Consider the following 14,873-nt stretch of genomic DNA (forward strand, 5'->3'; position numbering starts at 1 on the left):
CCTTTACAAACAAAGGCACAGAGTACAAAAGCAAGGAAATTATGGTGAACCTTTATAACACACTGGTTTGGCCTCAACAGGAGTATTGTATCTAATTTTGGGCACAGCACTTTAGATATGGATGTGAGAATGTTTCCAGGGATGAGAGACTTCAGTTACGTGGATAGATTGGTAAAGCTGTAGCTATTCACCTTACAGAAGAGAAATTGGAGAAGAGATTTGATAGATATGTTCAAAATCATGAGGAGTCTGGACGGAGTAGATAAGGAGGAAACTGTTCACAGTAGCAGATGGGTTGAGAACAAGAGGACACTGATTTCAGGTGTTTGGCAAAAGAACCAGAGGTGACATGAGGGAAAATCTTTTTATGTAGCGAGTAATAAGGATCTGGAATGTACAGCCTGAAAGAATGTGGTGGTGGAAGATTCAATCATGGCTTTGAAAAGAAAATTGGATAATTAGCCAAAAGGAAAAAAAAATGTGCACAGCTAAGAGAAAAAACTAGTTGAGTGGGGCTAACAGAGCTGTTCATGTGCAAAAACATGTGCCAGGATTATGAAACAAAAAGGTATTAGAATGGCAAATAATTTTGTCAATGTCATCCACTGGATGTAAATTTATGGAAAGATATAATAAAGCTTCTGGATAAAGACAATAAAAAGATAGCCAAAATAAGTTTTGAAGGAGAGGTCTAGCAAATCTTAAATCAGCTTTTTTTGTTGAGGATATGATAAAGGAGCTTGATAAAACTGTGCCAGTGAGTGTAATATACTTGTATATAAAAACAAAAAAACTGCGGATGCTGGAAATCCAAAACAAAAACAGAATTACCTGGAAAAACTCAGCAGGTCTGGCAGCATCGGCGGAGAAGAAAAGAGTTGACGTTTCGAGTCCTCATGACCCTTCGACAGAACTTGAGTTCGAGTCCAGGAAAGAGCTGTTTCCTGGACTCGAACTCAAGTTCTGTCGAAGGGTCATGAGGACTCGAAACGTCAACTCTTTTCTTCTCCGCCGATGCTGCCAGACCTGCTGAGTTTTTCCAGGTAATTCTGTTTTTGTAATATACTTGTACTCCAATAAGGTCTTGGTATAGTTTCTGTAGAAAGGCTGGTTCCAATACAAGAATTATCATCGATTTGGAGAAATACTACCAGTGAGTTCCAACAGGGGTCTGGTCTGGACTGGAACCTATTGCTTAATATCTTCAAAAAACATCTGAAGCTTGGGATCACAGGTTGAGTGAAAAAATCTGCATATGATATAAAACTAATGAAGACAGTATACTGTAAAGTTAACAGGAAAACCTAAAGGAGCATTTGAATATGCTTGGGAAGTGGGCATACAGGTGGCAGATAAAATTCAATGCAAAGAAATGCAAAGTCCTTGCCATCAGGACAGGAAAAACCTGGAAATGCCATTACTTAAATGGAAGGAGATCTGAGAGTCCTAACTGACAATAAATTGAAGCTGTCACAACAATGCTCAGTGACAATAAGTAAAGCAAGTCAAACAGATGTTGGGATCTACTAAATAATCAACGCTAAGTGGCAATAATGGAGCAATAACCCTACCACTTTATAAATTATTGATCGAACTACACTTTGAATATTGTATATAGCTGTGATTGCTGCCATACAAAAAGTGTATTGAATCTTTTGAAATAATACAGAATGATTGCGGGGATGAAGGGATTGGATTTACAGGAAGCAATTGTGTAAATTAGCCATGTTCTCATTGGAAGAGAGAAGGCCAAGAATTGATCTGATTGTGGTTTATAGGATTCCAAAGGGACTAGAGGATGACAAGCTATTTAACATTGCCTAGAACAGAGGACACATTCAGGGGCTTGGAGGGACGAAGGGGTGTGCAAGGTGGGTCAGATCCACAAAACAAGCTCCTTAAGGATTGTGTGGAAGAAAGTGTGGGTTTATTAAGATGCAAATTACAGGGATTGTTTTCAGAAAATGAATATTTTAAGTATAGTGCATGGATAATATGAACTGTGACATATAGAATGTAGCATGCTTGGGAGGAACAGGTGATTTTGAACCTATTGTTCTAAAACTTTCCACCATGAACAGGTTTTCCCTCGCATCCTGTCTGGGACTTTATTTAATAAAAGATCAGGATTGGTCAACAATGCCATTATTGTTTAATCATGTAACTGCCAGGAGGACAGAAGGCAAACTAATTGACCCTTTTGCCTAGCAATTCCTATGTTCCTATACCCAAATTTAGCTGAAAACTAAATTTCATGTTTCCTAGGGACAGAAAAGTTAAGTTTCATTTCAAGTAAACAAATTTAAACAAATCTAGTTACCTCAACACAAAATGAATTTGAAATATCTGTGGGCAGAAACTCTTCAGTAGCAAAGAAATCACTGTAATTCTCCAGAAGTTCAGACATTATATTGCTAGCTGTTTCTTCTTCTTTCATATCTCCCACATCTGTGCAAATACTGTAAAATAAATAGTTAACAAAGTTCACTAGATCTTAAACCTGCTTTAACATTTTTGGGCAGCGGGAGCACCAAAAGTCCCACTCATATATTCAGCTAATGCAATGCTGACTATTTAGACATTTTCTTTTCCAGTAAATACTTTGATGAATTTTCTACTTAGAAATGAAATATTAATATATGTTATATATTATACTATTAGGTGTTACAGAGTTTTAAGAGATCCATAATGACTTTGGAAATGCTGTACTTGAAAAATTGGAGCATTCAAAAAACTAAACTGCAAAATCATATGCTATAACAGCAGCAGGTACTGTATTCCCAAATGCTATTTCTTTACAGCAAGCAACAGGAAACTGGCAACTGGTCTTTTCATCATTCTTGGGAGCATTTTCTTCATTTATGTAAATAAAGTCATTAAAAAAATATTACTAATGGCAAACATTCCCAGACTAACTCAAGTTTCCAAGCCTTTATACACTTGAACCATGCTGGGTCCTGTGCCCTGGCTAATTGAATAAATAGCGCTGTACGAAGGATTTTAAACTAAATTGGGGGAGGGTGGAAAGAGTGGGGAGATGGGGAGAGCAAGGGGGTCCGGGGCGGGGGGGGGAGGGGTGGTGTTCAGGCAAGTGGAAATTTAGCAAGTTAAAAAGAAAGGCAAAGCAATAGTGCAGGGTAGAATAATGATAACCAGAGCATGGCAGGGAGGGACAGAGCTCACAAACATAGGAGTGCACCATCAAATAGCTTCAGAGAGGGGAATATAAGCAAAAAGGCAGGATTGAAGGCCCTTATCTGAATGCATGCAGCAATTGAAACAAGATAGATGAATTGATGGCACAAAGAAATAAATGTATATTACATGATAGCCATTACAGAGATATGGTTGAAAGGTGGCCAAGGCTGGGAGCTGAATATTCAGGGTAGCTTTTTCATTTCTTCCTATCCTTTCAAAATGTTAAGAGGTTGGGTAACTCTGTTAGTAAAGGGTGAGATCAAGTATAGTAGTGAGAAATGAGCTTGACTCAGGAGATCAAAACGTATAATCAATTTGTTTGGAGATAAGAAATAGCAAGGGAAGAGTCACTACTGAGTGTAGTTTAAAGGTTCCTTAACTGTAGCTACATTGTAGGACACAGTATAAATCAGGAAATAATGGAGTTTTGTAAGAAAGGTACTGCAATAATTGTGGGTGATTTTAATCTTCATATAGATTGAGTGAATCGAACTGGCAAAGGTAGACTTGAGGAGGAGTTTAGTGTATTCAGGACATTTTCTTAGCACAATACGTTCTGGAACCAACAGGGAGCAAGCTATTTTAGATCTGTTAATGTGTAATGAGACAGGAATAATGATCTCATAGTAAAGGATTCTTCAGGAAAGAGCGATCATAAAATCAGGTTGAAAGTGAGAAACCTGGGTATGAAACTAGTGTTTTAAAACTTAAATAAAAGGCAATTACAAAGGAACAAAGACAAAGTTTGCTGAAGAAGATTTGGAAAATAGATAAGACATTAGATAAGCAGTAGCAGAGATTAAAAGGAGATATTTCATGACAAATATTTTCATTATATTGTTGCAAGCTGGATATCACCTCCAAATAGCATTTACATATATGTCTTTAATATAGAAATAACCCAAATCACAAAAGTCAAACAACTGCCTTCTAATTTTCAAAGGATGCAACATTTAACTCAGATTCGAGCTACTAGTAAAAGTTATCAATTGAAAAGTGCTAATTTAGGCAACTGGTTTTCAGAAATAACAAATTGGTCAGGATTCTGGATTTATCATAAATCAAGTTCCATTGTAAAATACTGTTCAAATATGGATTTCATGCAGACATCCAATATATTTAAGATTGCCTTTCCAATCAGCAGCAATGTCAAAATTCCAGGTACTTGGTTTATTAAAATCTATTTGGTCTACATTTAAAAGGACAAGATGTATTTAAATCAAGCAGAAAGTTCAAGGCTGTTAATGTTTGCTTAGTAAATGCAGTTAAAAAATCTAAATGAGATGTGACCAATGTATAAATGTCTAAATATATTAGCACTAAATATATTATCAACAGAAACCAATTCAAATGTGAAAGCCCTCCCGTTTTATTCTAACAGATATATTCTGATATGAAAATTTAGATTCTGATGCAACAAATACAAACAAACAAGCTTGCAAAAATATTCAGGTGTGAAGATATAAATATAACTATACACAGGATACATTTTATAAAATCAAGCTTTTAAAAATAAGTAAAAGAAGTCTTATACTTACTGGAAAACATCCAGGCCAAATACAGCAGCAAGATTCCTTGAAGCCCACTTTTCTTCCTTTTGTATTGCTGCCTTAACCAGGAATCTACAGAGGAACTTCAGGAGATTGTAGTTAACAGCTGGAAGCTCATCTAAGAAGCATTTCAACTTCCTTCCAAGTTCATCCTCAATATTGTCTGGAAAATAAATATAACATTTTAATAAATGTAATCCAGATGTAAAACAATCTTGGGTTTGTATTAAAAAACTATGTTCTCTGAAAGTAAGAGCAGAATGGTTTAATTTATATGAAGCTGATTTTGGGTGATTTCAAAGCAAATTCCAATTCTTTGTCTACACACAAAACAACCTCTTACATTCGACTGCTCAGTTTCAAAAAATATTCTCAATTAAGTGAATTTCTTGCTGGACCACACCAATTTTAAAAACTAATTATGGGCAAGCAGACTTGAATTTAAAATATAACAGCGGATTTAGAACAAAGCCAAAGCCTTTTTCACAATATCTCTAATATTCCCATCAAGGGACTGAGCAAGTGTTCGCCTTATTCAATTAAAAATAATTAAAGAGTAAAACTAGTTTAACTGGAGTCATTGTAATTTTAAATTACAGTCTATAGGAACCTTGCCATCCATTGGGAATGGGTAGGGGGAATAAATGCTTGCTTCATTCACTCATTTTGGTGCTTGGAGATCTACATGCTCAAAAATTCAGAGCAAAGTATTCATCCCCAGCTGTCATTAACATTTTAGATTTACTTTAGAAAAAGGTCTTATACTATAGTTGTGGTCTAATGAAACCCTTCACACACAGCTCCAAGAAGTGGTTGCAGAACGAGTAGGATAAGCCCAGACTTTGCCTTGTAAGCCTTAACCTAAGCAGATGCTCACATCCACCAATTTTCCATTCTTTAGCATGAATTAGTACACCAAATAAAGTAAGTAGATTTTGAGACTGAATATCCATCAGTCTATCCATGAAAACATATTTCCTTTTAAATTAAATTAGATGAAGCAGTAGCACAGACAAATCAAACTCATACAATTATTGACAAAACAGGACAGATGAAACAAGGTCCAAGAACTATTTGTCGAAGGATCATAAGGACTCGAAACGTCAACTCTTTTCTTCTCCGCTGATGCTGCCAGACCTGCTGAGTTTTTCCAGGTAATTCTGTTTTTGTTTTTGTTTTGGATTTCCAGCATCCGCAGATTTTTTGTTTTTACCAAGAACTATCCTGTTGGTTCAACAAGACATTCATCCACTTTGTTCAATTTGTTAATTAATTGCACTGAAAGAGTCAGTAAATTGTCTTCAATAAAAAAAACTCAAGTTCACACAAACTCATATTAAAAAGCGTTCTAAAAGTTTGCTCAGAATGGAATTCAAATCCTAAATAGAAACCACCAGGGTAAAGACAGACATTAAAGGTACCCTCCATCATGTTGTGTGATGCTACCACTGTGCTAAGTGGGATAGATTTCGAGCAGATCTAGCAACTCAAGGCTGGGCAACCATAAGGTGCTGTAGGCCACCATCAGTAACAGAGTTGTACTCAACGACAATCTGTAACCTCATGACCCGGCATATCCCCCACTCTACCATTACGATCAAGCCCGAGGATCAACCCTGGTTCAAGTAACAGGAGGGCATGTCAGGACCAGCACCAGGCATACCTAAAAATTAGGTGTCAACCTAGTGAATCGGGGGAAAACTCTGCTTGTTGGGGGTCATACCCGGCATAAAAGGAAGCTGGTTGTGGTTGTTGGAGATCAATCAAGTCAGTTCCAGGACATCACTGCAGGAGCTCTTCAGAGTAGTGCCCTCTGTCCAACCATCTTCAGCTGCTTCAATGATCTTCCTTCCATCATGTCAGAAGTGGGGATGTTCACTGATGATTGCGCAATGTTCAGCATCATTTGCAATTCCTCAGATACTTGTGTCCATGTCCAAATGCAGCTAGACCTCTCCAATTGCCTGGATAAGTGCAGCTCCAAAAACATTCAAGAAGTTTGACCCCATCCAAGATAAAGCAACCCACTTGATTGGCACTCCATCCACAAACATTCACTCCCTCTACCACCAACGCACAGTGGCAGCAACATGCATCATCTACAAGATGCATTGCAAGAACTCACCAAGGTTCTTTAGAAAGCACCTTCCAAACCTACAACCATTACCATCTAGAAGCTCAAGGGCAGCAGACACATGTGAACATCACCACCTGGAAGTTGCCCTCCGACCATCCTTGGAAATGTATCACTGTTCCTTCACTGTTGATGGGTAAAGATCCTGTAACACCCTCCCTAACAGCACTGTGGGTATACCTGCACCACATGTACTACATCAATTCAATAAGGCAGTTCACCACCCCTTTCTCAAGGGCAAATTAGGGATGGGCAACCAATGCTGGCCTAGCCAGCAACACCTACATCCCTGGAATGAAAAAAAAAAGTTCATGTCATTCAAACGCATGCCATCTGGCTATACATTTCAAAGATTGGAGACTGTAGGTAATCTTGCTGGACTGGACAACGTCAGTTTTAAAATTCTCATTCTCGTTTTCAAATCCCTCCGGTATCACTCCTTCCCATTTCTAATCTCCTCCAACCATCAAAGATATCTGTGCTGCTCTAATTTTGGCCTCCTGAGCAACCCTGATTTTATTTGTTCTACTACTGATGGAAATGCCCCCAGCTGCCTAGGCACCAAGCTCTGGAATGCTCTCTCTAAACATCTCCCTGACTCTACTTCCTTTGAAACACTCCTGAAAACCTACCTCTTTGACCAAGCTTTTGACCTTCTGCTCTAAATATCATCACATGTGTCTGTGTCAATTTATGTTTTTTAAAAACACTCCTGTCAAGCATCTGAGGATGTTTTATGTTAAAGGCACTAAATAAAGTTGTTGTTTCACTGAAGGTTAGAGATTTTCGGAACCACACATTACTTTTGGTCCTCTCTCTGCATTTTGCAAATTATCATTGCTGCAAAAGGAAAGGCTTAAAGAAACTTTTTTGTTGCACAAGAACTACTGCTTGGTTCTCTCAGAACTTGCATTAAAATTTTACAAGCACCTTATTCTGTGAAGTAACCAAGAGTTTTATCAGCAATTAAGTGCACATATCAAAATCTACCACTTCCATCTTCCACCAAAGATGTTGGATTGACCAACCTAGAGAATTTACCCAACACTAAAGCTTCTTTTCCAAAGTGCACAAAGCTCAGGTGTGCATCCTGTCCTGCTTGATACACTGAACTTAATTGACTTAATTGGCTGTACATGTGTGCAAATTTAGATTTTAAATATTTCATCTGAAGATGGCACCTCCAACAATGCAGAGCTACCTCAATATTGTACTATGTCAGCCTAAAGCACACACTTAATCTGTGTTGGGAATTGACAAACAACCTAAGCGCAGATAACCATCATTTTCCACATGTGACAGTATTGGTCACCAATGTTTGTGACTGGCGACAGCAGCTTCATTCAAAACTCCACCAAAATGCTGGGGCTTGTAACCACTAAATGTGATCACATGACTTGACTAATGAAGACTGTCTTAGAAACTAATGTGCATAAAGTTCATGAGCATTTTTACTCACAACAGCTGCCAGGACTATAATACTAAGGAAATACTGCAACCACATCACAAACCTCTTTGTATATTGTTTGAAGTATCACCCAAATTCTTAAAGTCCCATGCTTGTGAAGCAATCAGCTCACAAGCTTTGTGCAGTAAAAAGTTAAGGAACTGAAACAATGGCCCTGTTTTAATGCAAAAGTGGGCTCTGAGTCTTGGCAAGGGAGTGGAAGGAGGAGAGGCAGGAGACAATTAAGTGTAAAAACCAAGAACATTTACTGGCTTGGAATGGACAATTTCAATCTGATTGCCTAATTAAAACTTTCCTTCCAGTTTTGCACCTGCAAGCTGCAAGTGAGCACGATACACACATGCATGATGCAATCTCAACTCAACGATTTAAAGAACCTATGCAAAAATAGGTTTGGGAACAGCTACATGGTTTCCAAAAAAGACAGAGCTAGTGAAAATAGGTTCAGGAAGAGCAAGGCCAGGGCAACACTGGGATTTAATGACATTCTCCTCCACCTACTGTTGAATGCAGCCAAGAGCAGGGGGAGATAACTTTCCCCAGCAATGAGAGGAGCCAATCTGCCCTCACAAACAAGGTGGCAGTTGGAAATAGCTGAGGAGCTGAGCAGCAGGAGCATTGTACCCTAAACAAGAGAGGTGAAGGATCAAGCTTGGGTAGAGGTAGCAATTCAAGTGTAGAGTCAAGACAAGAGAGGAAAATAGTAATATGAGAAATGAGGGTCAGAAATGACAGGAAGGGACAGAGAGAAAAAAAACCTAAGAACACATCAACAGTCAAGACTAGGTGTTATAAAGGTAACAAAAAGACAAAACTGAAGGCTCTCTATCTGAATGCACGTAGCATTCATAACAAAGTAAATGAATTGAAGGGGGCCCACATTGAAGTAAATAAAAATGATCTGATAGCAATTACGGAGATGTGGCTGCAGGACGACCAAGATTGGGTCCTTAATATTGAAGGGTACGTGACAATCAAGAACAATGGGAAGCTAGGTAAAGGAGGGGTAGCACTGTTAATAAAAGAAGGCATTGGTGCAATAGGTATAGATTACCTTGGTTCAGGAATCAGGATGTAGAATCAGTCTGGGTGGAGATGAGGAATAGTAGGGGAAAAAGTCATTAGTGGGAGCAGTCCACAGACACCATAACAGTAGCTACAGTGTAGGACAAAGTATTCAAGAGAAAATATTGTGCACTTGTGATAAAGGGACAGCAATAATCAAGTGATTTTAATCTACACCAACTTGAAAAATCAGACTGGCAGTAGTAGCCTGGATGTGGAGTTCTTAGACTGCTTTCGAGATAGTTTCTTACAGCAGCATGTTCTGGAACCAGAACATATCAGGCTTGGCAGTGGTTAACATGACCTGGAAGGGGGTGTTAAGGGGGAAGGCGAGATGATGGCATAGCGGTATTGTCGCTGGACGAGTAATCCAGAGACCCAGGGTAATGCTTTGGGGACCCGGGTTCAAATCCCACCACAGCAGATGGTGGAATTTGAATTCAATAAACATCTGGAATGAAACCATTGTCGATTATTGTAGAAACCCATCCGGTTCACTAATGTTCTTTAGGGAAGGAAATCTGCCATCCTTACCTAGTCTGGCTCATGTGGCTCCACACTCATAAATAAACTAGGAGGTAACTAGGGATGGGTAATAAATGCTGGCCTGGCCAGCGATGCTCACTTCCCATGAAAGAATAAAAAAAACTGATGGAGCTGAAGGCTGGCAAGTGACTGGGTCCCAATGGATTACGTCCGAGGTTCTTAAAAGATGTGGCTAATGAGGTAGTCGATGCACTGGTGTTAATATTCCAAAATTTGCTAGAATCTGGAAAGGTTCCATCACATTGGGAGGGAGGCAGAAAACAGGGAACTATAGGCTAGTTAGATTGACCTCTGTCGTGAGGAAGTTGTTAGAATCGATCATTAAGGAGGTTATAGCTGGGTACTTAAAAGAGCTCAAGGCAATCGGAAAGAATCAGCATGATTTTGTGAAATGAAAACCAAGTTTAACCAATTATCCTTTTTTGAAGGAGTAACATGTGCAGTGGATAAGTGGAGCCTGTGGATGTACTGTATTTGGATTTCCAGAAGACATTTGATAAGGTGCCACATCAACGGTTATTATGGAAAATACAAGTGTATGGTGTAAGGGGTAACATATTAGCATGGATAGAAGATGGCAGAAAGCAGAGAGTATGCATAAATGGGTCTTTTACTGATTGGCATGATGTGACGAGTGGAGTCCCACAGGGGTCTGTGCTGGGACCTCGACTTTTTACAATTTACATCAATGACTTAGATGAGAGTGAAAACAAGGTAGCTAAATTTGCAGATGACACAAAGATAGTGGGAAACTATGTTATGAAGAGGACATGAGGTTGCAGATGAATATAGATAGGTTGAGTGAGTGGGCAAAGGTCTGGCAAATGGAGTTTAATGTGGGAAAATGTGAAGTTGTTCACTTTGGCAGGAAGAACAAAAAAAGCAAAGTATTACTTAAATGGAGAACGGCTGCATAATTGTGAGGTGCAGAGGGATTTAGGTGTTCTACTGCAAATCACAAAACATTAGTACGCAGGTACAGCAAGTAATTAAGAAGGCTAATGGAATGCCATCCTTTATTATGAGAGGGATTGAACATAAAAGAATGTTATGCTTCAGTTATACAAGACATTGGTGAGACCACACCTCGAATACTGTGTGCAGTTTTGGTCTCCTTGTTTAAGGAAGGATGTAAATGCATTGGAGGCGGTTCAAAGAAGGTTTACTAGTTTGATACCTGGAATGAGTGGGTTGTCTTATGAGGAACAGTTGGACAGACTGGGCTTATTTCCACCGTAGTTTAGAAAAGAGAGGGGTGATTTGACCGAAGCATACAAGATCCTGAACAGCCTTGACAATGTGGACGTCAAAAGGATGTGTCCTCATGTGGGTGAGTCCCAGACTTGGAAGGCACTGTTTTAAATTACGGGTCGCCTTTTTAGAATGGAGATGAGGAGAATTTTTTTTCTCCCAGAGGGTTGTACAACTTTGGAACATTCTGCCTCAGGTGGAGGAGGAAGCGGGGTCATTGAATATTTTTAAGGCACAGTTCTATAGATTCTTGATAGGCAATGGAATCAAAGGTTATCAGGGTTAGATGGCAATGTGGAAATCGAAACACAAGTTCAGCCATGATCTTATTGAATGGCGGAGCAGACTCAAGGGGCCAAATGGTCTATTCCAATTTATGTTCTTATGTTTTCCCTACATAGTGAAAGGAGCTTTAATAACCTGGCCAAATCAGGAAAAGAGAGAACAGTCACTGATTCACCTACACCTGGTTATGCATAACACATCATCCAACCCCACCATCTTGCCAAGTGTGTTTCATTACATCACTACTTACACTCACTTAAGGTTCAACAGCACACAACCTTCACTTTCATTTTTCATTTTGCACTTCCCCACCTCTGCATTTATCCATTCACTATTGCCAATCCTTATACAACATGATGCATCTGTCTACCACTTAACATCATCAAATGCACTGCATCCATCGGGTAAACAGGATTTTCATTCAGTCACAGATGTTTTCTTTCACCCCTTGTAAGAGAAAAGCATACAAACTATAAGGGAGAGGGAGAGAACTGGAGGTGGCCTGCCACAAACAGCACAGCTGCAAAGGAGGCAGCCACAGCAATAAATGGCACATCTGCATCCCTGACAACTGAAGGTGGAGGGGCTGTGAATTTGTAAATACCTGGTGACAGATTGAAAATATTTGATTCCCATGCTGACTTAATTTCAAATGACTGAACTCTGAGAAGCCTAACCAGTGATTGACAAATTATAACTTTGCCAGTTCGTTTCCATTTCTTTTGTCTTAGAGCAATTGTCTGCGGACATGCCTAACAACAATTCTGAAGTGGAGCACCTTCCTTCCAATGGTACACCGCCACGTGACATACAGCCATTCTCTTGCGCAAATACCCATACTTCAGAGTTCAGTTAGACCATTGGGTTTTCTCCCTGTGATTCGCAGTTCACAGGTGAGCATAAGCAGATATTGATGGCAAGGACAGCTATGAATAGGTAGCAGAAGTGGGGATGGGGGTGGGCAGTAGGAAGCTATCTTCACCAAGCTCTGCTTGACACAGATGCCGAGCAACAGGACACATCATTAGAGAGGTGTAGCAACAACTTCATGGAGGTACTGGCTGACTTGTCTCACACAACCTTTGCAGAAGATGGAAGGGCCTATTTCGACTTCTGAAACATCACACAACTTCAACCATCTTAGCTCATCTGCTGCTGAAACCCTCACCCATGCCTTTGTTACCTCTAGACTCAACTATTCCAAAACACTCCTGGCTTGCATCCACATTCTACCTTACATAAACTTGAGGTCATCCAAAGCTCTGCTGCCTGTGTCTTAACTCACTGCAAGTCCCATTGCCCTATCATGTGCTTGCTGACCTATATTGGATTATAGTAAAATAGCATCTTGATTTTAAAATTCTCATCCCTGTTTTCAAATCCCTCCATGATGTCACTCCTCCCAATTGTCGCGTCCAACACCACAACCCTTCAAAATACCTGAATTCTAATTCTGGCCTCTTACGTATTCAGTTATAATTGCTCCACCATTGGTGGTCATGCCTTTAGTTGCCTAGGCCCTAAGCTCTGGGATTCTCTCCCTATACCTCTCCAACTCGCTTTCTTCCTTTAAGACACTTCTTCAAACCTACCTCTTTAACAAAGCCTTTAGTCATCTGACCTAATATCACCTTAAGTGGCTCAATGTCATACTTCATTTTATAACACTCCTATGAAGTCCCTCAAGACATTGTGATTTTAAAGGCATTATATAAATATACATACAAGTTCCTGCTGCTGAGTTTAGCTCTAACAGTATTGGATTTATGTTGAGTGCAATTGTGAGAATGTCTGTCATGGAGACAGAGTAACCACTTACATGGAACTTAAAGCACAGTTCTCAAATGAGGCTATGTAGGCAATGACCACAGCTGTGTACCTTAAACAAGGCGAGATACCTTACCATGACAGTCCAACACATCACTGATCAACACAAGGCTGCTTTGGCACAGACTGGTCGGAGTGATATGGCACTGGCCCAGGAGAGGGATGATGGCAAAGGGGCATGGAAGTAGCAACTCAACTGAAAACTGTCATACATCTCACTCATTGCACCCCTCCCCAAAAACCCCGAGCCAGTAACAAAAACGCTGCCTTATCTCCCAATGGTCGAATCTACCCCTGTGCACGTGCCAGTGGAGCACTAATCATCAGGGCCCTCAAGTGCTACAAAACTCAATTGACCATGGACAAGAAGCAACTCAACAGTCAGAGCTGGGATCTAAGAAGTCTGCCTCTACCTCTGCCAAAGCCACACTGCCACATTAGAACAGTAGGAAGCCTAAAAGAAAGTTACTGTACTTTACCAAAAGCATACATGTGAGTATTTGTTAACTTTCTTTTCAAAATAAAAGGGGCATTAATTTTAATAGTTTTCACCACTTCACTGATTTGTCCATTGTTGCATCCCGGGTGCCAACTTTCTCTCTCAGTTGCTTCCCGAATGTTAACACATGACAGGTTCGATTGGGGGATGTGCAATAGGTGCATGCTTGGTTGAAGGGCTAGTGTGTGCAGTTGGAATTGTAGGGGTGAGCAATTGGTAGTGATAGTGTGCCGGAACTTTTATTTTCAATTTTTTCCAACACAAGTTACTAGCTGAACCTTCAAGCTATCAGGGCATCAATGTGGCTAATCTGGCGATAGGTGCTCCGTCAACATATTGCTAGTCACCCTCATCCTCTGCCTCATCAGTGTTCTGATCAGCACCTTGGTCATCCTCCGCCTCAATCTACTCAGCTGTTCTCCAGGTCTATGTTATGCACTTTTCTCACGTGTTTGCAGATTGGCATGGTGACCATCAACTTCATCCAACGTCTATCAAAAAGATCCATGACATAGTGGTTTGTTTGAAATCCTCCAGCTTTCCGAAATATTATTGTACTGTTCAAATATAATTCGAGGGAACTGAGAAAACAGCTGTAAACCACGTGTCCGTATTTATAAACTGCACAATCGGAACTTTAAACACCATGACACAATGCTCAATTTCACTAGCAAGTTTCCCAAGGTCAGGAAATATGCTGGAGCTGTTAATTTCAAATCCACATTGAAATCTCTTCTAAAGGAGGTGCGGGAGCAGAGGGACCTGGATGTATGACATGCATAAACCATTGAAGGTGGCAGAACTAACAGTGTTTATTAAATCATGTGGCACCCTGAACTTTATCAATAGAGGCAGAACATACAAGAGCAAGGAAGTTATGTTGAACCCATATACAATACTGATTCAGCCTCAACTAGAGTATTGCGTCCAGTTCTGGGCACCAGAAAGGGTGTGAAGGCATTAGAGACAGTGCAGAAAAGATTCACAGGAATGGCTTCAGGGATGAGGAACTTCAGTTATCAGTGGATAAGAGAAGGTGGAGGGGAGATT

At 39.9% G+C, this 14,873-nt stretch overlaps 1 protein-coding gene across 2 annotated transcripts in view; it reads right to left on the bottom strand.

Annotated features, from left to right (window-relative positions):
- LOC121281281 (protein FAM13B-like) overlaps nucleotides 1-14,873 on the bottom strand; it is a 170,610-nt gene that overhangs the window by 132,506 nt on the left and 23,231 nt on the right. For both annotated transcript variants that reach the window (XM_041194146.1, XM_041194144.1), the window contains exons 4-5: nucleotides 4,737-4,911; nucleotides 2,321-2,459 (exon numbers count right to left, since the gene is read on the bottom strand). In XM_041194146.1, coding sequence (XP_041050080.1) covers nucleotides 2,321-2,459; nucleotides 4,737-4,911 — 314 coding nt within the window. The remainder of the gene's footprint in view (nucleotides 1-2,320; nucleotides 2,460-4,736; nucleotides 4,912-14,873) is intronic.

This window comes from Carcharodon carcharias, chromosome 8, assembly GCF_017639515.1.
Source record: "Carcharodon carcharias isolate sCarCar2 chromosome 8, sCarCar2.pri, whole genome shotgun sequence".
Taxonomy (NCBI): Eukaryota; Metazoa; Chordata; class Chondrichthyes; order Lamniformes; family Lamnidae; genus Carcharodon; species Carcharodon carcharias.